This window comes from Falco rusticolus, chromosome W (genome assembly GCF_015220075.1).
Source record: "Falco rusticolus isolate bFalRus1 chromosome W, bFalRus1.pri, whole genome shotgun sequence".
Lineage (NCBI taxonomy): Eukaryota > Metazoa > Chordata > Aves > Falconiformes > Falconidae > Falco > Falco rusticolus.
Genome location: NC_051209.1, coordinates 5773280 through 5794616, shown reverse-complemented (window position 1 = coordinate 5794616; position 21337 = coordinate 5773280). Strand labels below are relative to the sequence as shown.

The 21337-nt window shown below is 44.2% G+C and overlaps 1 protein-coding gene across 1 annotated transcript; it reads left to right on the top strand.

The window, feature by feature from the left end:
* Nucleotides 1–411: 411 nt before the first annotated feature.
* On the top strand, nt 412–20810 carry LOC119140843 (thrombospondin type-1 domain-containing protein 1-like). Its single transcript, XM_037372479.1, is given in 4 exon segments — nt 412–547; nt 5796–6761; nt 14927–15085; nt 19435–20810. Coding segments are annotated over 4 exon segments (2559 nt in total). The 5' UTR covers nt 412–489.
* Nucleotides 20811–21337: the final 527 nt, after the last annotated feature.

Below are 21337 nucleotides of genomic sequence, written 5' to 3'. Positions count from 1 at the left end.
GTAAGTGATGTGAATTTTGCAGCAGCAATACATCTCCACTATCAGTATGTGCTGGATCAGAGTTACATTTTGTATAAAATACTTGTTATTTTGCTATCACGAGTCTTTATCTTAATATAAGATGTGCACAGCAGCAGTTGCTGTGGTGCAAAGGTAAATTGTTGTGGCCTGTCTTCTTTGTTCTGGTTCAGGAGCTGACATTTCAGGAGGGAAAATTTATTGTCCAGTGAATTGTAGTTGTGCTTATTCAGGTCCATTGATACAGTATTAGTAATTTTTAAATAAAGTGGAGAAAAGTGTTGATTAATAGTGTTTGGGGTGGGATTTTTTTTACTTATTAGTGAGATGTCTTCCTTCTCATATTTTATGAAGCAAAGTCAACACAGCTGTAACTTTTTAATTTTCAGGCATTCTTGGGAAAACGTGCCTGCACTTTGGAGCTGAAGAAGGACGTGAGGAGTAAAAGAACCTGGGATCTCACTGGTCAGAATGAAACAGATGTTGAAAGTTTTTTCAAATCTATTGCTGGTAGTGCTCTGTGACTACGGTGAGTATTAGAGCTATCAAGGGAAAACTGTGAAATGTGTATTCACAAGGCGATTTTGGATGGTGCCGTTTCCAGGTGATCTGTTGAAATCAGGTGCCGCAGAAGACACCACTGATAAACACAGAAGACAGTTCAGATCTTGTGCAATATTTAGGTGGAAAATACAGTTTGCATAAACTGTCCCTTTAGATCAGAGTGCCAGGATCCTTTCCAGTTGTGTTTGAAGCAGTGACTGGAACTCTGCTGTCTTGTAAGACTCGTATTTCATAATATTTAATGAGCATCTTGGAAGACAGTCCTGTTTTAGGTATCTGTACCAGGATGTATGTGCCGTACAACTACCTGTTTCTTTCCGTTAACTATAAAAGGAACCTATGATGGTTGGCTGTGATGTAAGCATCTACAGTACAGGCAACCTCCTCTCCTCTGACTGAGTGAGCCCCCATCTGATAGACCTAAGCTGCCACTTAGAGAACCTTTAAGAACAGAGGTGTTCTTTTCTCTGAATGTATAAGAAGCCAAAGGATGGTATTCATACTCATTCAATTTTAGTAATGTAAAATTAGGCATCTAGTCAATCAGTCTTGTTTGAGTAGTTCACACACAGATCAGCACATACTGAAAGCAGCTCTAACCCATCTGAAGTCTGAGATGGGTGGAGTGAAAAAGCGCCGCCTTCTCACCATCAGCTGCCAAGGAGGGAGGTTAGACATCTTAAGTTCAAGTGAGACAACTGTAAGATGTTTACAAGCTGAGGGGCATCCTATGCATGTTGTCTTCTCTCTTCCAAGAATGTACTAAGTAGGAAGCAGGTTCACAAAGAGTATTAATTCCTTATTGCACAGTGAATTAGAAATTTTGAAAATGGGACTCCTAATTCCTAAATTGTTTTTGAAAATTACATTCCTAATATAAAAGTAGGTGGTGTTCTGACAGCTGCAGTATATTGTCAAACCACGCTAAAGGATTAAGCCCCACACTGCTGAAATGTCTACAGCATGGAAAAAATGGAAAAAGGATTGTTTAGTCCCCCTTTACAGAATGAGCTGTGGTAGCACGTAGTTCACACACCAAACAGCTGAAGATGTCTTACAAAGGAGAGAAGTGGACCAAAAGTGTATGCAGTTTTCTCTCCTTGTGTAAGTGAGAACAATCTGATCATGGGTAATGACTGAATACTTAAGGACGCTACTCATGCCTCTGTCTCCGCTCTAGAACAAGGGATCACTAGAATGTGTAAAGAACCTAGAATTGCCATCTTTTAGATTAATTTAATTCCAGTAGGGGTAGCAATACTTGGCTATGGCTTTTAGTACTGTTTCTTCTTTTAATAAGACAAAGTTAATTAGCCAAGTTAGGAACACTGCACTGAGTGGAGAACACAGTGAAGGTAAGTATTAAATTTGCTTAACCCACGAAGTGAGGTGAATGATTGCATTGTCCACTGGTTCTTGGTGAGCTAGTCCTGCAGGCATTCACAACTAGTTGACTCAGAGGTAAAAGCTATTATTCCTGAACTTTATAGAGTGTGGCACAATAATTACAAGGTACAGTTAAAGAGCTAAATCCCTACTGCAAACTTTAGGTGCATCATCTTTTGCCTTATTTCTAGTTAAAAGGCAGACCGTAATTCAGAAGATTACTTCCAAGCAATTCTGCGTATACACATCTTTGAGTATCCTATGTGTACCTAGTTTTTAGATGATTATTTTACTCATATACTTCTCTGTTTCAGACCAAGACTAATTTTTTTAATCATCCAGTATGATCTGGAAAATTATTGTAATGCTAAAAAAATGCCCTAACATACAACAAAACATTATTCTTGTTTCTTATTAGTTTTTTCTGATGTGTTTGTTTTTCTTAGCTCTGTGTTACTGGTGGCTGACAAGCCAACAACACAACCCAAGTTGGCTTAAACACAGTAAGAAACAAATAAATATCAGAACAGCAGCCTCAAATAATTCTTCTCACTCTTCATTGAAAACAAGGATTTTTCTTTTGATCTTTCTAAGAGTGAGTTCTTGCAAAGACTCCTCTGGCAGGTTGTTGGTGCCACAGCCAGGCTCCTTTCAATGGGAGACCATTGTAACGGCAACCAAAAATATACGAATGCATTGAAAGCTGCCCTGACTGGCTGTCCAAACAACTTGGGACCAAGTTTTGGTGTATGGACACAGTCATGCACACACAATAGGCTGGAGGGCAGCTGAAGGAGCTTGTGGCAGAAGCTGGCCACTTCTGACTGGAGCATTTTGGAGCATCGTAAAAAGCTGCTGTGTGGGCTGTCCATGAGTGCAAAGTTCTTGTGTTATTAACCAAAGATGGGGGAAAGGATGCTGTGAACTGGGGTGTACCAGCCAGAGCTCTGCAGTGCTATAACAGCATCCTCCAGTAATTCCCACTTTCCTCACTTCCCAAATGATCTGCATTAAGGTTGATGGGAGCTAGATGTCAGTCCCCTGGCCTCTCTCCAGTCCTCCCACACACATACACAGTGGTACTTCTTGTCTGAGCCATTCCAAATAAAAAATAGTGCAAGAGTCAAGACAGAGCAAAGATAGTAGAACAGTAGGTACAAACATCAATGTTTTTCATTACTGTCACTTTAATGTTTTTGCTGTAAGTTCAAAGCTTGAAGCTGAAATTTTTCGTGCTGGACTTTTGCTGTGGTCTGATTCCTTTTTCCCTTATAATGTTTCAGCTAAGTTGAATCTAGCCAATTCCTTTGTAGAGAAATACATCATTTTGCCCATGTTCAAAGAAACAAAAGCTCAGCAACTTGCAACCATTTCCCTGGGAAACTCTTCACACAGCTGTGGGAACTTCATGTTAGAGTGCTCGCGGTGGCCTGGGACATGCTTTCTGCTGTCGTGAAGAATTGCCCAGACTTGGTCCAGATCTAAGTCCTTGCAGATGACGGTAATGAAGTTCTCTGAAGGGTTAAGCATGCCCCAGCTCCTGCTGGTTCTTCTTGCCAGCCCCACGCAATATTGTGCATGCTTCAGCCCAGGGCAGCAGAGTTCCCCCATGTTCCACGTTTGTAATACTGGGCACTAGAGTTCTTGTCCTGTGCTCTCTGCTGTCATGCTAGCAGTGAGTGAGAAAAGTAGGAACTTGCTGGAGTTCATTGCAGGCCCAAGGAGCAGGAGAAGGTACAAGAGCTATAAGGCAAAGAGACAAAGGCAGGAATTTGGAGAACAATGGTAATGGAGTTAGGATAGTACCCAAGAGATATTGGCAGTAGGACTGGAAAATATGGGCAGGCACAGATGACAGAACCAAAACATGAAGAGCAAGGAGAACGTGTTGCTGGACAGTTCATGGAGAGCCATTTTTAACAGGCATGCAGGATCTGTTTCCTGCTCTCTGAGTGTCCGAGTTGAGATCAGGTTTCCTGGAGTGCCATGTGCTCACCACAGCTGGGATCAATGGGATCCTGCTTTGGATGTCTGAAGGACCATTGTATTTAAAATCAGGTCTTGGGTTTCTTAGGGGCACCCGCAGCTAGTTGATACTTGACACTTTTCACCTCTGTGCTTGTGCTTTGTTCCTAAGACAGTAAACACAAATAGTCATCCTCTCATCTTCCAGGGATATTGGGAGGATAAACTTACTAATATTTCTAATGTGCTAATATACTGCGGTAAGAGCACAACAGAAGAGTACATGCGGGAAATGAATATATCTGTGTTATCAGGGTGGATTTTGGATGGTGTGCAGTCAATAATGCATGGGACCACCCATAGAAGAATGAGAGGAAAAGAGCCCTCTGGTAATGAGCACCATCCATCTGCCAAATAAAGCAGTGTCTTATGGAAATGCAAATGAAAGTTATAGTACGTATATGTAAGAGTATATGCATGATTTGTATGTGTAAGGCTGTGCGTGCCACCTTCATTCGGACTGCATGGATGTGGTTGGAGCCGGTTTTTTTGAGGATGTGTTATAGCTGGTGGAGGGTAATAGGCTCTTCTAGTGCACACTGCACCGCACTGATGTAAATGTCTGTAGCTGGTCAGATGAATTTCTTCCTGAAAATTTTCCCTGCTGACAAGAAAGTGAATCCAAGGCGACTAACTCAAATAGAAGCTGAGAGTGGTAGGCGTCTAATATTATGTGAGATGAGTCCTGCTACTCCTGACTGCTGAGTGCTTGCCTTGGCAGTTGCAGTGTTTTTCCAGCAAAGCATTCTTTGAGGTAATCTTAAGACATATGTAACAGATTTAACAAGTCAAAGTATTGTTAGTTGATACTACTTATGAAAGGATTGCTTTAACTGAAGTTTTATGCTTCTGTAGCATCATCCAAGACTCAGAAGCCTTTTCCCAGACAATTAATTACATAAAGACGTCTCACAGTGCATTCTGTATCTGGAATAGATGTATGTAGCTCCCATTTTTTAGATAACCTTTCTATGTTTTAAATTCTTAAGTTTCAAGCAATGCAGAAAAGCTAGCTGAGCTGAGAACGGAAATGTGATCTTCCCAATCCATTGCTTTAGATATCATCTATCCCCGCTAGTTATAACACGTCTCAGGATAATTTGGCAACTTGCACAAACATGGTCATGCAAGAAGTACATTTAAAAAGACTGGGCCATTTGTAATGAAATTATGTCATTTAGACATGTTGCACCACATCTGAGACAAGAAAAGTGCTGCAGTCACCATCACTGTTATTTTCAGCTCTTTCACTCAAGTGTCTCTGTGATGCAAACGAGCAAAATGAAAGATTCATAAGACAGAGCAAGAGAAGAGGCTTCAAAAAGCATCATGCAGACTTCCTATTTTATTTAATTTGGGGGACATTTTTCATGTTTCTCTATTAAGAAACTACTGTGCTTTTTTTACTCAATTATAGCTAAAGTAAGTGGAACATCAGCTGGCCACTGTGAAGTGGATTTAAAGAAACTGTAAGTGAAAGAAGTTGAGAAGTTTGAGATTTTCTGTGAATGTTTTGGGTCATTTGTGTGGGGTTTTTTTTAAACCTTGTTTTTAACCTTCCTGAACATGTTACTGCAGTGGGCTTTTTGCTGCTGCAAACCATGTCCCTGTGCAAAGGGGAGGTTGTGAGCTTTAATTGCTATAGCTAGGACCTATTTTTTGTGAACTGATTCACTTTAAAAAGCTTGAGATCCACTTCTTAAATATCCACTTTATAAATCCTTGGTTTCTTCCATAAGGTAGATAAACAATCAGTTGTCTCTTTGGCTCTTAATACTGTTGTGAAACTGTTTTCCTTGCAGTTCTCGGCGAAGTGGAGTATCTCATGTTGGATCGCCCAGGTCATGTAGCCTTCAGCAATGACACAGTATCTGTGGAATATCAGTACTATAGTGGTGGTAATGTGACAGCAGAGCATCTGTCCGTCCTGTTGCTGGATGCCAGCACCAACGAGATAATTGCAAGAAAACAACTTCCAGCAAATCAGTCCCACGGAAGGGTAGAATTTGAGTGTTTCCATTTTAAGAGTGCCAGGGACTTCTTGTTCAGAATGGTCTCTCCCAGCAACAACAGCAGTGCTGCCCAGTGGAGCAGAAGAAGCATGTCTGCCCTCCATGTGGAATGGCCTGTATTTCACATTGATTTGAACAGGAGTTCAGAGGTGCTTGGGAGCTCCATTCAGGTTGGAATTTTTACAAATGAGCAGTTGTGTGCCATGAACGAGACAGTGGTTTCACTGGATGTGATATTTACTAGCACACTTTATGAATTCAGAAGAGTAAGCTCTGACGACACTCTGGGCATTAGAACTAGCAAAAGAATCCTGCTCTCCAGGTCCCAGTGGATAGAGTTTGATTGCCCGCCTGTTGGTCAAGAAACATATATCACGGTGTTACTGAAATCGTTAGAAACACATTCCATCATTTCCTCCATAGGACCCATAGATCTCCTCCACAAATTTGGATACAGACTGGTTGTGGCACCAGAAACAACATGCAAGACTTTGGTTCAGGTCTTCATAGTCTCTCCACCGTGCACTTCTATCAGTGGAAAAATTGTCGTCTATAAAGAGGCTGTCAAGCATCCCAGCCAACGAACAACTTGGCTGTATGAAAATGCCCTTCACCCAGGAGACAACAGGACAGAATTTAACTGCACTTTGTTTGATGTGGGGAAGAACAAGTACTGCTTTGTCCTCTTTAATTTCTCAAACCAAAGCCATTTCCCAACAAGAGTTACGGAGTGTATGATGATCCAAAGGAATATGGGTTTGTACAGACGTTTGTCCTCTTTCAGCACTCTTTCCAGCCAATGTGGGTAATGATAAATAGGTTTGATTGTGGTGTCCCCTATTGAATAGCTACTTTTTGGGTCTCCTACACCAGACAAAATAGTTGTGATGTCATATGCAGTTGGGAACAAGGTGGAGTAGACTGTTACATAGAGGCATACACAAGGACATTTGGTAACAAATGCCACTTGGTGGCTTAAAACTGCACTAAGTTAACATGAAGTACCAATCAAAACCATCTGGGGCTTTCTGACTGATGTACCTATCTAGTCTGGGTAAAACTGAAACTTGGCCTGCTCAGTGAGGTAAGAAGATACTGCAGTAGATCTGGCCCATTGGAGACACTAAAGGTAGCATTAGTCTTACCTGCATCTAGGTGTCTAAAAGCCAAAAGTCCAACATTAAGTAGTTGTCTGGCTTTTTAGTCAAGAGAGATGGGGATCTTACAAGGGTGATTCATGGGTATAGAAGATATATGGGCTGAATCCTCACTTGCGTGTCTTTTTCTCTAGCCCATTTGCTGTTTAGAGTCCTACCTATTAGATACACAAAATTTTGGTGAGATGAATCAGGGTTTGGCCATACCAAAAGACACCGTGTCACTTGGACAGCTTGCTGTTTTTTTCAGCCAGCCTTTCAAGACATGTCTCTGCTGCCTAAAATAGGCCAGCATGCATTTTCTGACCCATGAGACCACCTGGCAGATCATGGGTCACATTCATATAGCTAAACTTTTCCTTCCAGGAAAGATTAGAATCATACAAACTACCAGTCCATGGTCCATATAGTCTGGGAGAGTGCTAGTTAGCAGAAGCCAAAACCATGTCCAGGAGTATGAATGATCATGGTTAAGGAGTGGTCACAGTTAAGTACGATAACAAGACAGAGCTTGAGCCCATTCCTCAGCCCTGCTTAAGGAGTATTTATACATTCCATTAATATCTATACATCTTATGCAGCTGTAGCTCCAGAGGTGGCAGTCCTTGGTTTGGCAGAGTCTACAAATCACAGTAGCATGGCAGAAGAAGCAGATGAGCCAAATGTCCTCATCCCTCATTTGTGGAAGGCAACCACAGTGCGGGATGGGCAGTATGTGCACGAGGGGATTGGGGTTGGGTTGGGTTAGCCTGTGTTGCCTACACCCTGGAATGGAAAAGTAAATTCTGTCATTTGGAGCAGGCTTGTGTCTATAGGTCATGAATTAGTCTTTCCCATCTGCACACTTCAAAGAGCTTGGGTTGAAAGGTTTGAGATGTGCACTGTTTTCAACACCTCCCCGCCCTGGTCTCCCTGAAAAGGAAGTGCAGGAACTCAAGCTAAAAAACGGTCATTGCGCTTCACGGGCAGCTAAGTGGGATCATCAGGAGACCAGAACTGTAGGACATGCTCCATAGCACACAGTCCAGACACAGCCTACCTTAATTAGGTTCCTAGCTTGGTCTAGCTTTGCACTATTTCATAAATTCTAAAACTGTTAGCTGTTTAATTAATACTCTGTACTAAAAATGACCTTTATTTTCACCACATACCAACCTGGGCACATAGTTCTTCTCTTCATCTTAACTTCCCGTCTGCGTTCTCTGTTGGCACTCTCTTTCTTCCTTTGGCATAAGAAAGTCTATCTAAAAATGAAAGCATATTGTTTTTGTAACGGAGATAATTCTCAAGGAAAAAGGAAGATAGAATTCTAACTCTTTCTCTGTGCTTGGGTGGTATGTTACACTGATATGATCTAGATAATTACCCTGACAGATGAATACCTAGGATATGACATAGATGTTTCAGTGCCCAATGTTTAACTGTTTTAATTGATGAGATCCACCTTAAACGATGAATCCCTGCAATCTGCTTTGTTTCCTTGGGCTCCCCAGTTGCACCACCCTTACAACCACAGTCAAAAGAATCAGGCTATGCCTGCGAAGAACAGAGTTAAGTCAATAGCTGCCAAGTTAGAAGTGTCAAATCTACAAAGCCGATGAAAGCGAAACCACACCGCGTAGCCGTAAATAAAATGTCAGCCTGAAATTAATTAGACTGCAGCACATCTGACTTTGTGCCTGTATCTGCGAGACTTCAAAGCCTGCAGGTAGCGTTTGAAAGGAGCAGGGCGTGCTGGGAGGGGCACATCAGCCTGAAGCCATGACAGGCAGAGAGAGCTGAACCACCTGTGATGGCCATCTGCCTCCTGGCTGCTTGGGAAAGTTCTCCTGAGCCCTCTCACCCTGCTGCAGGGCACTGAGAGATGGCCTGCGTGGACCCAGACCCCGATAGCTGTTAGTGCAAAATGCGCAGCCGCTGCACAACAGACACCTCTCCTCAAGTCACTGATTTTCTGCTTTGGGCTTCCTGAACTCACTCAGTTTAAGGGAAGGAGAGCTGATAAGCCTCTAGCCTGGGCTCCTGTGCAGCATGGGCCATCACTTGTCATCCAGTTACCCTGGTGCTGAGCCCCACAGCTAGTCTTTGCATTTTTCTGCTGCTTATCCTCCAGAGAGTTATCTAGTCTTCTGTTGAAGGCAGCACAAAACAGAGACCTTTCCGATAATTTCTTTTAATACTGCATTCTGACTTATTTTTTTTTAAAAAAGGAAACTGTGTGTTTCATAACTAAAGCTCATCTAGCTTCATCCTCTAGTGACTGGCTCTTACTCTGCTGCTCTCTGCTAGAGGAGACAGCTGTTTCCTATCCAGTCTCCCACCCCCCTCGAAGGCATTTGCACACCCAGATCATCTCAGTCCTTCCAGATTATCTCAGTGTTCTTCCTAATAAACTGAAAAGATTGAGTCTTTAATTGGAAGGCATTTTCTTCAGGATTTGATTAATTTTCTGTCTCTCTTTGGCTCCATTTCCATTATTTTAAACAATCCTTTTTATTTAACAGGAGTACCAGCTTTGGGTGCTGTGTTCAGATGTCCTCCTCACTGATGCTGCTTGAGCAGTAGCACTCTCCTTATCCCTACCTCTGCTTTCATTCCACCGATTGCATTAGCTAATTTTGCCGTAAATTTTACCCTGTAAACTCATCTTGAGCTGTTTTTGTGTATGACCTTTCAGTATGTAATCTACCCTCCTGCAGGTACAATTAGTATTCCTTCTTCTTACATTTTGCATTTTGCCGATTTATGATCTACTTTGCTTGAGTTATTCTAACTTAGCACGTACCCCACATTGCTCCATACAACTGCACTGTCTATTTTTGTCATCACAAGAGTGACATATTTTCTCAGTAATGGTTTTATATTTATTTTGATGTCAACTAGGCGAGCACTGTACAGCACTGAGCCTTATACTAATCCCTTTGGAATGTCTCCAAATGCATTCCCACTCAGTGATGGTTTTCTGTCGACAATTGCGTATCAAATCTGTCACTCAGCCAGTTCTTACTTCATTTAGCGTATGCTCTATTGTTATGAAGCAGAGATATTGTCTTGTAAAAGATCAAAGCTCCTAAATCATTAAAATTATCTTTATCCAAACCACAGAGGATGAGATAAAATATGATTATTTTGTCACACCCATTTTCCATAGGTCAGGCATCAGTTGTATTCCTGACCTTTTGTCAGTCGTGCCCTTTACTCCTCATCCCAGCCAGGTTTAGTACAGCCTGTGGAACAGGAATCTGGCTTGTGTCTAGGGTAGGAAGAAGGCTCCCAGTGGCCTTGAGCAGGCCAGGGCAGCAGCTTTTCCAGCCCAGGGCAGCAGCTTCAAAATGAGTTGCAACAACCTTGTACTACCTAAGACTGTGACTATGTCTCTTAAAGGTGGGGAATACATCTGTGAGCTAGCACTTGTGCAGCTTTCTTTAGACTCCAATTGGAGAACCTGTGAAAAAATAACAGTGAGATGTGAATCATTTCATTCGTCTCGGTGGGATATTGTTTCACACAGGTGACTTAGAGATTCATGTAGCTAATTTTTTCCCTGTTTCACTGGATTATTTGAATGTCTGAGGTAGGAAACTCTGTTAGATCATCTTACCCAGCAACAGACGCATTGCAGGCTCATTCTTTTCAATGCTTTATCCTGTGCTTTGTTCATCTGGAATTTAAGTGTCCCCAGCAGTGAGACTTATGCACTCCTTAGAAGGATGTCCCATGTCCTAGCCTGTATCCCACGTGAAACATTAGGGATGAGACTGATAAAATGAATCAGTAATATGCCCATAGAAATTTTTATTCATATTTCCAGTGTTAATTAACTTTCTTTTACAGTTCTTAGTTACACTCCTGAGACCAGTTTCAACTTCTGTGTGACTCCCAGTAGTTTCTTGCACTTGCCGACAGCAGAGATTAATTTTTTTCATCTGTCTTTTGCTAACTGTCAAAAAAAGCTATTGAGGGGTCAGCAAGATGTAAGAAGTGCAGCTGTTGCCAGCAAAGAGGAAGGCAGGAGAAGACCTTCTGAAGGGAAAAGTGGTCAGTAAGGGAGGAGGAGAGTAAGCGGAGTATCTAGGGGTCAGGCAGAGATACACAGCTTCCATCAAATTCTCACTCCCTGAATAAGATTGTATGAATCAGACCTGCCTATCTGTAGGAAACTCTGGGAACTAATTAGCTCTGTTGCCTGAATCTGTATCTGGTTTGCATTTATTTAGAAACAGGCAGATGCAGGGGATGCGGGTATGCTAGGGCTGGTTTGTACCCCATCAGCTTCTCCTGTGTCAGTGAATACTTCATCTCCACACCCTCAGCGTTTTAGGAATAAATCGAGTGTTATGGACTCACTGGGATAGCTCTTGGCTTCTGAAAAAAATTTTTAGGCTGTGCCGCCATGATTCTTAAAGATGTCTGTAATTTGCCCAGGTGGAATCCAGGTTTTTGTCTTTTAAAGAGATCCTCGTCCTTTCGTTGTCCAAATTAGTAACCTGTGGGAGCATGCCACCGTTTCAGTGCACCCAGGCTTCATTTCCATGGGAAGAGAGAAACACGGAATAGCTGAGAAGAGTGTTTGCCCAGGCCTTATCCAAAGACCAATACAATGTGTGTGCGCCCAGGCTCAGGACCTAAAAACTATCTCAGCTTCCACAAATATCCTGCAATCCCCCAGGCTAGTGTAGGCATTTACATGAGCCTGTAAATAATTAGTGATTTTGTCCTGTATCACTGGTCTTGTTGAAGTGCTTAGGACTATCATGTGCTGTAAGGATGATGCTCTCAGCAACCCTTGCTGGCTGTGCCGTTGGATAGCACTACATGCTCAAAGTCTTATGAACACAGAAATTTGAGGGGAGATATTTATGCAGAGCAACAATTAACACAGTTAATCGCATTTATCTTTCATGCTGGCAGATCTGCCAACTGTCAGCTATTTCAGACTAACTCATCAGTTAGATGTCTTCACGTTGATAATTGAATCCTCAATTGTATGTGAAAAAAATCACACTTATTAGGGCTAGTTTGCAGTGTGTACCTTCTGGGTTTTCCCCTAGCGCTTTGGATCTGTTTTGTCTTAAATGAAGGTTAATCATTTCATTTCCTTGGGGGAGAATAAACTATGCTTCATTTTCTTTTACATTCTGGTAATTGCAGGAGGTTGCAGAACAAGTTGCAGGAGTTTAAATCTCCCGTCGTTCGTGGGAGCTGGAGCATTTCCTGCTCTCCTGCTGCCTAAGGTGCATATTCTTAGCCCCAAAGCTATGGATGCCAAGTGTTTTTGCTAAGGAACTCTGTGCCCTCAGCTGAAGCTGAAGTCAGTGAAAAGTGCCCTGGAGCAATGGGCACATCATACGTTTGACGTCAAAGTTAGAAAATTACTCATCCTAAATGTTCTTGTACGTTGAAGCCCACAGGCATCAATGCAGAGGCTGCTGAGCACCCTTCACTATCACCAGTGTTAATACCGGAGGCAACTGGAACCTTTCAGGATCTGGGTCTATATCTCACTATAGTTAACAGAATTTTAAATGAACAGGGAGTGTGGAGAGAAGGAAACGAGCTAGCTCACACACTGAAAATATGGTAGAGACTCATCAAGCTGCTCACATAAAGTAGTCTGTGAGGAGGTAGGTGCTTCTCCAGCTGGGCTACCTCCTTCTGCCAGTGATGAGGAACACTGCTGGAGTCTTTCATGATACTGATATGAAGAAAAGTGTTGTGAGATCCCCAAATACTGTGATAACCGTGAAGTCATTTTGGAGTAATTTTGGAGGATGGATCAGTGAGTCCTTGACTAAATTATGGCCTTTTTTCCTTCCTGCCCTTGCTAATAGCTCTGCTTGCTAGCTGATGTGATGTTGCAACTGTCCAGGGTCATACCTTTGAGAGATCCTTACCCCAACAAGCTTCCCTTGGCATCCTCTGACTCCTTTTCCTCCTGAGACCACGCACCATCCAATCTTGCTCCATTTTGCGCTTTACTGGGAACTGACACAGCTGCAAACTGGAGGAGGATTGCAAAAGCTCAGCCTGCCTCTGGGCTCCTCACCCCAGCTGTAGCAGCTCTCCAGCTCCAGAAACAGAGGGGCGAAAGCAGAGAGGTGCACGAAGAGCACAAAGTGAAAGACAGCCTGGGATCATGGATGTCACAGTATTGTGGAGTCAGTGGCAAATAGCCGGAGAGGTCACTTGGTGTTGTGTGGGCTTTACAACCACAGCACCACCAGGGCATCTTGCCATGCCCATTTCTACTCTGCATTAGGCAAGGCAGACATACTCAAACGTGCATGCACACAGATGTGCGTGAGTATGTGCCCACACACGCTTTACAGCCTTGGCTGACAGCACAAGTGTAAGCTCAAACCCTCTGGGCCCCATCCTGCAATGCAGTTGAGTACCTGCACGCAGGAGACCAACCCCGCTGGTTCTGTTACGCTGCTTGTGGTAACGTTATTCCTACCGGCGTGCGCACAAAAATTCATAGGACAGGGCCCAAACCAGTTAAAATTTCATGTTCATTGAAACACAGATGTATTTAATTTTTGTTAGACAAAAATTAAAAATTATTTTTTAAAATAGTAACAATGAACAAGAACATAACAGCAAAGATAACATAAATCAATGCACACTGTCTAGTCCTTTGATATGGTAACTTGGTCACTGCCCAGGAGCTCAGGGGCGTGCTAGCAACAAAGCAACTGTATCATAAAATTAAAGATCATGACCTGTGTTGGCAGTGGCAGCACCATAAATTATTTAAAAGAGCAAACTTTAACAAACCTAATCTACTTCTCTTTTTTTTTTTTTTTTTAATTAGTTGTTTTTCCACTTTAGCTGTGAGTGGTGAAATTGAGTTAAGTGGTCTATTGTTTTTCTTCCTGGCACATTTCAAAACCAGGCCACCAAGTCAACTGACCCATAGGAGAGTCCCCAGGGTTTTGTCCTTTAAGATTACACCTGGACTCATGCATTAGTTTGGAATTTAAATTTGTGGTCCTGCTTCAGTGGACCAGATATGGGCAGGAATGGTCCCTTTATCCCTCTTGGGTTTTTGCTGCTGTAAAGTTTGAGTGTTGAACACCGGATGAGGATGTTGTCTAAGCAAAAGGGGGATTTCATTAAACATTAAAAAATGATAATGTTTGAGGTAGTATTAGAACTTGAGTCTGCCTCCACTTAAAATAAATAAATGAACCTGCAAAATTTTATCTTGAGTTAATCGTCTAACCATAAGCAATAGGGGCCTGTAAGCTGTCAAATGAGTGATTCAATAACATGTTTGTGTGGCTGAGAAGATAATAAAGAAAAAAACCAGTATTGCCGTTTCATTAGACCTTGTAGGCTCATCCTCCTTTCACAATCATATAAATCAGGAGTAACTACACTTTAGTCAATGAAGTTATCCTGCTGTAAAAGCACTATTTGTCAGGCAGGAATTAGATGAATATATAAATTACTAACCCATTCCAAAGATCTGTGGATTAATTTCCATTTGCTGTTCCAGGCAGAACCTGCCTGCCAGTTGACCGACTGCTGTGTTGCTGGTTGGCACTGGAGTGAAAAAAGGAAAACAGTGGAAGCTTTGCCCCAGACTCTTGATGGGAACAGGAGCAGGTCCCTGGATGCTGCTTGCTCTTTTGGGGTTGCTGTTTGGATTGTTAGGTTATTTATTGCTGGTTTTCTCAAATAAGAGAAGGCAAATGGCTGTGTCTTTAAAGGTAAGGAGGCAGATGCATTCCTTATTGCTGTGAGCTTATGTATTTGCAGAAACGTGGAGCCCATGGCAGCCCTGGAGCCCCTGCAGTGTCACCTGTGGGGACGGTGTCCAGGAGCGCTCCAGAGAGTGCCTCACCTCCTCGCCGGCAAAACCAGGCTGTGCTGGATCACCGAGGGAGACTTCCTTGTGTTCACTGGAGGAGTGTTTGTGTACGTAGCTCTGCTGTCCTCTTCCCTGTGGTTGCATGTCTCCCCTGGAAAAAGCAAAGGGCCTGTTACCAGAAGGGCTTTGTAAAATGGAAGTATCTGATTTCTCCTTCAGTCATATTGATTTTGGGGGGGTGTCACATTCCTGTAGTTGATGGAGTAGGGTGGGAGCCTACATGTGTTTGTAGGACAGCTGGAGATAGGGCTCCAAGGTGTAAGAAGATTTCTGAATCCTGTGGGTGCTATGGAAGGGGTTTAAAATCTCCAGCATGGCCAGGGAGCAGAGAAGGGCTGAAGGAGAGATCCTGGGGCTAGCAGAACATGTTCAGTACTGAAAGCCAAAGACCCCAGGCAGTGGAAACCTATTAAAAGAGGGCTGGTTCCAGCTGAGACCCACAGTGAGGTTCCCATTCTGGGAGTTTTGAGGTGGCAGTGCCAGGTCTCCCCCTGCTCCAGCCTGCCACTACTGTGGGCCAGTGACAGGGCAGACTGGCCAGTGCCGGTGGGTGGCCAGTGGGTACAGATACAAGAGACTTGAGCATCCTGTAAGGCGAGAGGGGGTTACAGTAGCCACATGGCCGTGGTGAGGCTGGATGAGGCTGTGCCAGCCCCATAGCTGAGTGATTGCAGCCATCATAAGGGGCAGAAGTGGCCCCTTTTAACAGGGTGCTGGTACTTAGTCCATGCTAAACTTTCACTTCTTGCAAACTCCCTGCTGGAAAGGAGGGTGCCGTCTCTGGAACTGGAGAGCTGCTACAGCAGGGCCAAGGGGCCCCAGAGGTCCATCTGCTCAGAAACTGGCTCATCTACAAGCTCCAATCAATGCCTTCTGTCCCACAGGTGCCACAGGGGACAGGGATGGGGAAGGGAAGGTGCCCAGTGACTGTGCAAGCTCCTAAGCTCTCAGGATGTAATTTAACAGATATTTTAAGCTATTGCAAAGTGAGCAATGCCTCACCCCTTGTTTTGGCTGCTTCCGTGAACTTTCTTGTGCTGGCAAAAGTGCTGTATGGAGAACTGGAATGCAGCCACCTAAAGAACTGACAGTTTGGGAAAGTAGGGAGGTTGTTTCTCACATGGACACTGAAAAGGGAAGGACAGGAGAGGGGGAGAATGTGTAGCTGGAGCAGGAAGGCCACAGGACGACTTTTTAAATGGAGATGTTGGCTTGAACCAGCTTTAGGGTGTTTGTTGAATGAAGACCTCAGAAGTATACAGGCAGGACTGAAATGTATTGGGAGCACTCTAAGAAGTGGGTTGTGTTGAACAAAAGGTCAGGTGAAGGGAAAATATTAAAAATTGTATTCTATCAAGCCAGATATTGCACTTTGTCAGTGTTTGTGCAGCACTTGGGATGTTTAAACAGCTTGTTGTTAAACTGTCTGATGTTTTTAATGACTAGAAAATGCTGGCCATGTGGGTTTGCTTATATTGTAATGCTGCAAGTGTAAGCAGGGAGGAACAAGTCAAATGTTTAGGGCCCCAGCTTAAAACTAATTCCCTGCTCTAGGTCTGGTTGTCTTCTCTATGCTGAGCAGTCAGAATGCTGTGGGCAGTAATGCCACCAGCAAAATGCAGTGGGGTTGTTGGTATTTTTCTAAAGCTGATACTGAGCTGTGCTATTCCGTGCCTCCTGTTACCTGCTGGAGGGGTATGTTTGTAAGGACAGTATTTGGCTTGGCTCCTTGCTGGGCAATTTCACCCCACTCCTCTGGAGCTCTGAGAGCAGTCCCAGTGCAGAGAGCTCGCCAGAGGATATTCCATGCATGTGGAGCATGTGCTGGACACGTGGTTTGTGCATACACCCTGCTTTACATGCACAGAAGTGACAGGACTCTGGTGCTTCTCGGAGGTGTCACTCTTTCTATGCAGGTGCACAACTGTATAATGCATACGGTGGTTTCCAGAGAGATCAGCCATCCTGTGCCAGCCTGGTTAGAGATACAGCCTAACAGTACTCAGCAGGTCTGGACAATCTTCAAATTCTAGCGAGGTCTATGGGTTGATAAAGAGGGTTTATATATAGAAAACACAGATGCACAGGAGGCCTGCATCTGCACCCATTGCCCTGGGATCATCTGGAGGAATTGCCTCGCTTCTCTCTTGCACGTGGTTTCTAATACTCCTGCTCCCATGTCAGGCAGCTTTCTTTACAGAATCACCTACATGATTTCATCTCATTGAATCCTAGGGTGCTTGAGAAGTGACTTGACACCGTGATATTACAGTGTTCATCTGCTGCCTGATCTCAAGCTGGGAGTGTCACTCTTCCCCACCCCCTGACTGCACCTTTCTGAAGCAGGCAAGCTTTTTTTTCAGCATAACTGTTTGCAGTCATTAGTCCAGCAGATGGAGCAAATGGCTGAATAAATGAAACCAGCACACAGCCTAGGGGCAGAGGTAGATGAGAAGGAGAGAGTGGCAAATCTATGCAACTAAGTCCTGTTTCAAACCTCACCATTCCCTAGCTGTTAGCTTTCTACTCCAAACAATACAGCACAGTATCTGCATTACAGATAGAAAATGGAGTCTTTAGAAAATAACTGTGAGCAAACAGGACTGAGAGAAGGATGAGCAATGAAGGGATTGCTCCGCTGTGGTGGTACTGAACAGAGCAAATGCTGGTCCTGCCTTCTTCCCTGAGGTCAGCATGTTCACTCCCTGCTCAGGCCCCACAACAGCAGTGTTCCATGCTCTGGCGTGGTGGCATTGGGCTGAATGCAAGTTTTAGACACTCCAAAAAGGACTCAGCAGGTGGTGGTCTTGTTCTTTAAGCTGATGTCAAGCTCTCAGAGTGACATGAAGGTCAGAGTTAACCCAATGGCAGGATTTTTCAGAGGGCTTGGGACTGTTGGGTAGTCCTGAGTCAAAGAAACAGATCTCCTGCCCAGCACAGCACCCTGCATGTCTGTTGTCATAGCAGCCTGAGACCTTCTGGTCTGTGTTCATCAGTGCATTTGTGCATCCTGCACAACTAATAGCCATGCTACCAGCTTGCTGTGGAATGAGTATTATTCTGAATTATGGGAAGTACATGGTGTCTCCTTCTTGTTATTCTGCAGACACATTTCCTATGCCTGGACAGTCACTGTGGTGCTGGCAGGAGCACCTCCCAAGTTTTACAACAGACTGTCTATCACTCTGATGGAAGGCTTTGTGGCCAGCTCTTGTCAACTACAACTGAGCAGCTTCATCCTCTGACGGCATTTTTGTGGCCTGACAGCTGACGTTTGGCCACAAGAAACTGGGGAGTGCTAACACACACTAAAATTAGCTACTGCACCAAATCATCCACTTTCCACTGTGCTATATTCTGCTCAGGGTTGCATCTGAAATGCTAGAGACCTCATCCACAAAAAGAATTATTAATCTCTCATTGGTTCAGCCTTCTATAATGAGGTGCAATGGGCAGGTAAGAGGTTTAAATAGGGATGTGGAAAGCTCTGAGATGTTCACATTATAGATTAGAATCATATAATATCTCAAGTTGGAAGGGACCCATAAGGATCATCGAGTCCAACTCCCTGTTCCTCGCAGGACTACCTAAAATTAAACCACATGACTGAGAGCATCTTCCAGATGCTCCTTGAACTCTGACAGGTTTGGTGCGGTGACTGCTTCCCTGGGGAGCCTGTTCCGGTGACTGACCACTCCCTTAGTGAAGGAGTTTTGCAGGATATTCTTCCCTCTTTGAAGGCCCATCTCCAGTCCACAACAGAAGAGTGTCAATACTAGAATGCCAGGGGCATGAGAGCAGTGGCCTTCTCAGTTGGGAGCTTGCTGTAGTGGGGGAAGGTTTCAGCCTCTGGGGCTGTGACACCAGGCAGCAGTGGAAGAATCATCCTCAGAGGACTGCTTAGAAAAGATACACTGCCCATGCTAGTGCTGTCTCTCTGCTCTTCAAACTCACTGCAAATCTCACACCCGCTTAAGCTATCCTAAAAATAAGTCTAAAGTGGTACCTGAAGTACTAATGTGGGTCAGGTTATTTTTTCCCCTTTTACGGCATCTTTCACCAGAGATCTTAATGTACTTCGTAAAGGAGGACAAATAGTGTTATCCCATTTTACACGTATTTAGGAGTGCCTTAAGGAAATGGCAGAACAGGAAAAAGTAAAGATTACATTGAAAAGGTCCATGGGAGCCTTGGTTTAAAGTAAGTAGATCTGTTCCTGCCAGTTTGAAGTCATTGGTAGTAAGTCATCTCCAATGAGCAAATTTTAATGGCAGTTGGACAGCTTCCTGTACTGTATTAATCTGTTATTTTTTCTTTGCAGTAACGTATTCATCCTAAAATACCAAAGTGCTGATGGCAGTGCAACTCTGACAGACATGTGTGCTCTTTGTTACAGCTATCAGGCCTCCCACTCCACCTTCTGTCCAGCCAGGAGAGGACCAGAAAGCAAATAATATAGTCACAGTCACAGGTATCTCCCTATGCTTGTTCATCATCTTTGCCACTGTTCTCATCACCCTCTGGAGGAAGCTCTGTAGAGCTCAGAAGTGCAGCACTGCTGTCTGCTGAAACTCTGTCCATTCCCCCAGCTTCCGGAAAAACCCTGATGAGGAGAACATTTGCCAAGGCAACAAGCAGCGGGACAGCTTTGCCGAAGGAGGGGATGCCCCTGTTAACATTCCTCTGACCTACAGGTGAAGCCTCCAATTTGCCCAAGAAGATGATGCCTCTGGAAGCGAAAACTTTCAGCCAAACACACAAAAAATAATCCCTCCGATTTTCAGCTACCGCCTGGCACAGCAGCAGCTGAAAGAGATGAAGAAGAAAGGGCTGACTGAGACCACTAAGGTGTATCATGTCTCTCAGAATCCCCTCAGGGACATGGTTGTTGGTGCTACCACGATGCTTCCCCTGAGTGGGGAGAACCAAGAGGAGGCAGTGGCAAACAAATTTAGGATCAAAACTCCATTTCTGGACCAGCCAGCCAGTCAGCCCAAATTCCTGGGGGAAAGCTCTCACCCTAGACTGGATTTTCTGTTCTCACAGGCCAATCCTGCCATGAGCCCTACTCAGACCTTGGTAAGAAGAGCTCATTTCAAGCACCAGGATAACAGAGGGGACTTACCCGAGAGGGGCTGTCACAGAAACCCGCAGTTTAGAAGAACAGCCAGTTTCCATGAAACCAAAAAGGCCAGGCCTTTCAGAGAGAGAAGTATGTCCACCCTCACCCCCTGACAGACTCCCCTCTACAACTCCAGAACCAGAATGTGGGACCAGGGTTTGGAGGACAGGACGTGGCCAAAATCGAGGAACACCAATCACACGTGTGAAAAGCTGGATCAGCCCCACAGCACTGTGCTGGGGTGCGAACCACAGGGCCATGGCACAAAGGGCCACCACAGGGCAGGTCCCCCGGTGAAGAAGCTGGACCTGATCACTGACCGCCAGCCTGCTGGTCAGGAGAAGGCAGCTGATAAGCCCGAGCTCAGCCGTAGTAAGAGGGGCCCTTCACCTAATCCCAGAGGTGCGTGGCGGAAGGAAGCGGGCTCGACTGGCAAGGATAATTCCCAGAGAGGCCCAGGCATTAGCCCTGCCCAGTACCAAAGGGACAAGTGCCAGAGCTTCCCCTTGGACCCTGAGTTTGCCTTTTATGACAATACTACTTTTGGCTTAACAGAGGCAGAGCAGCAGATGATCGACCTCCCCGGGTATTTCGGCTCAAATGAAGAGGATGAAACAAGTACTTTAAGCATTGAGAAGCTGGTGATCTGAGTGACTCATTGCAGCCCTGCAGGAGGGGCGTGCACAGGAGAGGGTCTGCAGGGTCTGTTGGCTTCTGGTGGAAGGGGCAGCAGGAACTGCATTACCTCTGCATGGAGCAGGAGGGAATAATGCCCCAAGTCTGGCTTGTGGGAACACATTCCTTTCTAATTACTGGAAAGTGCTTCCATGTAATTATTTTTTGTATGTATGTGTGTACAATACACACAAAATACCCTGGGAAAGCACATGTTAGTGAAGGTGTGACGCAGGAATAGCCAACAGATTTTATTGTGTAAAGCAGTCACGTTTCGTGCCTCATGCGTGATGAATGCCACTGATCTAGCCTTTCTCACCTTGTGGACAATGTACTAGTAGATTATGATATCCTAAGGCATCTATTGTCCAGTATCCTCAACCATCTGTCCTAATTAGTGGATTATTGGTCATTTAGAAAACATAAACCTCAAGTTGTGAGCAGTTTTCATTGTTTTTCTGGTAGTTGTTATTGAACTGTGTTGATTTGTCGTTTGTAGTTG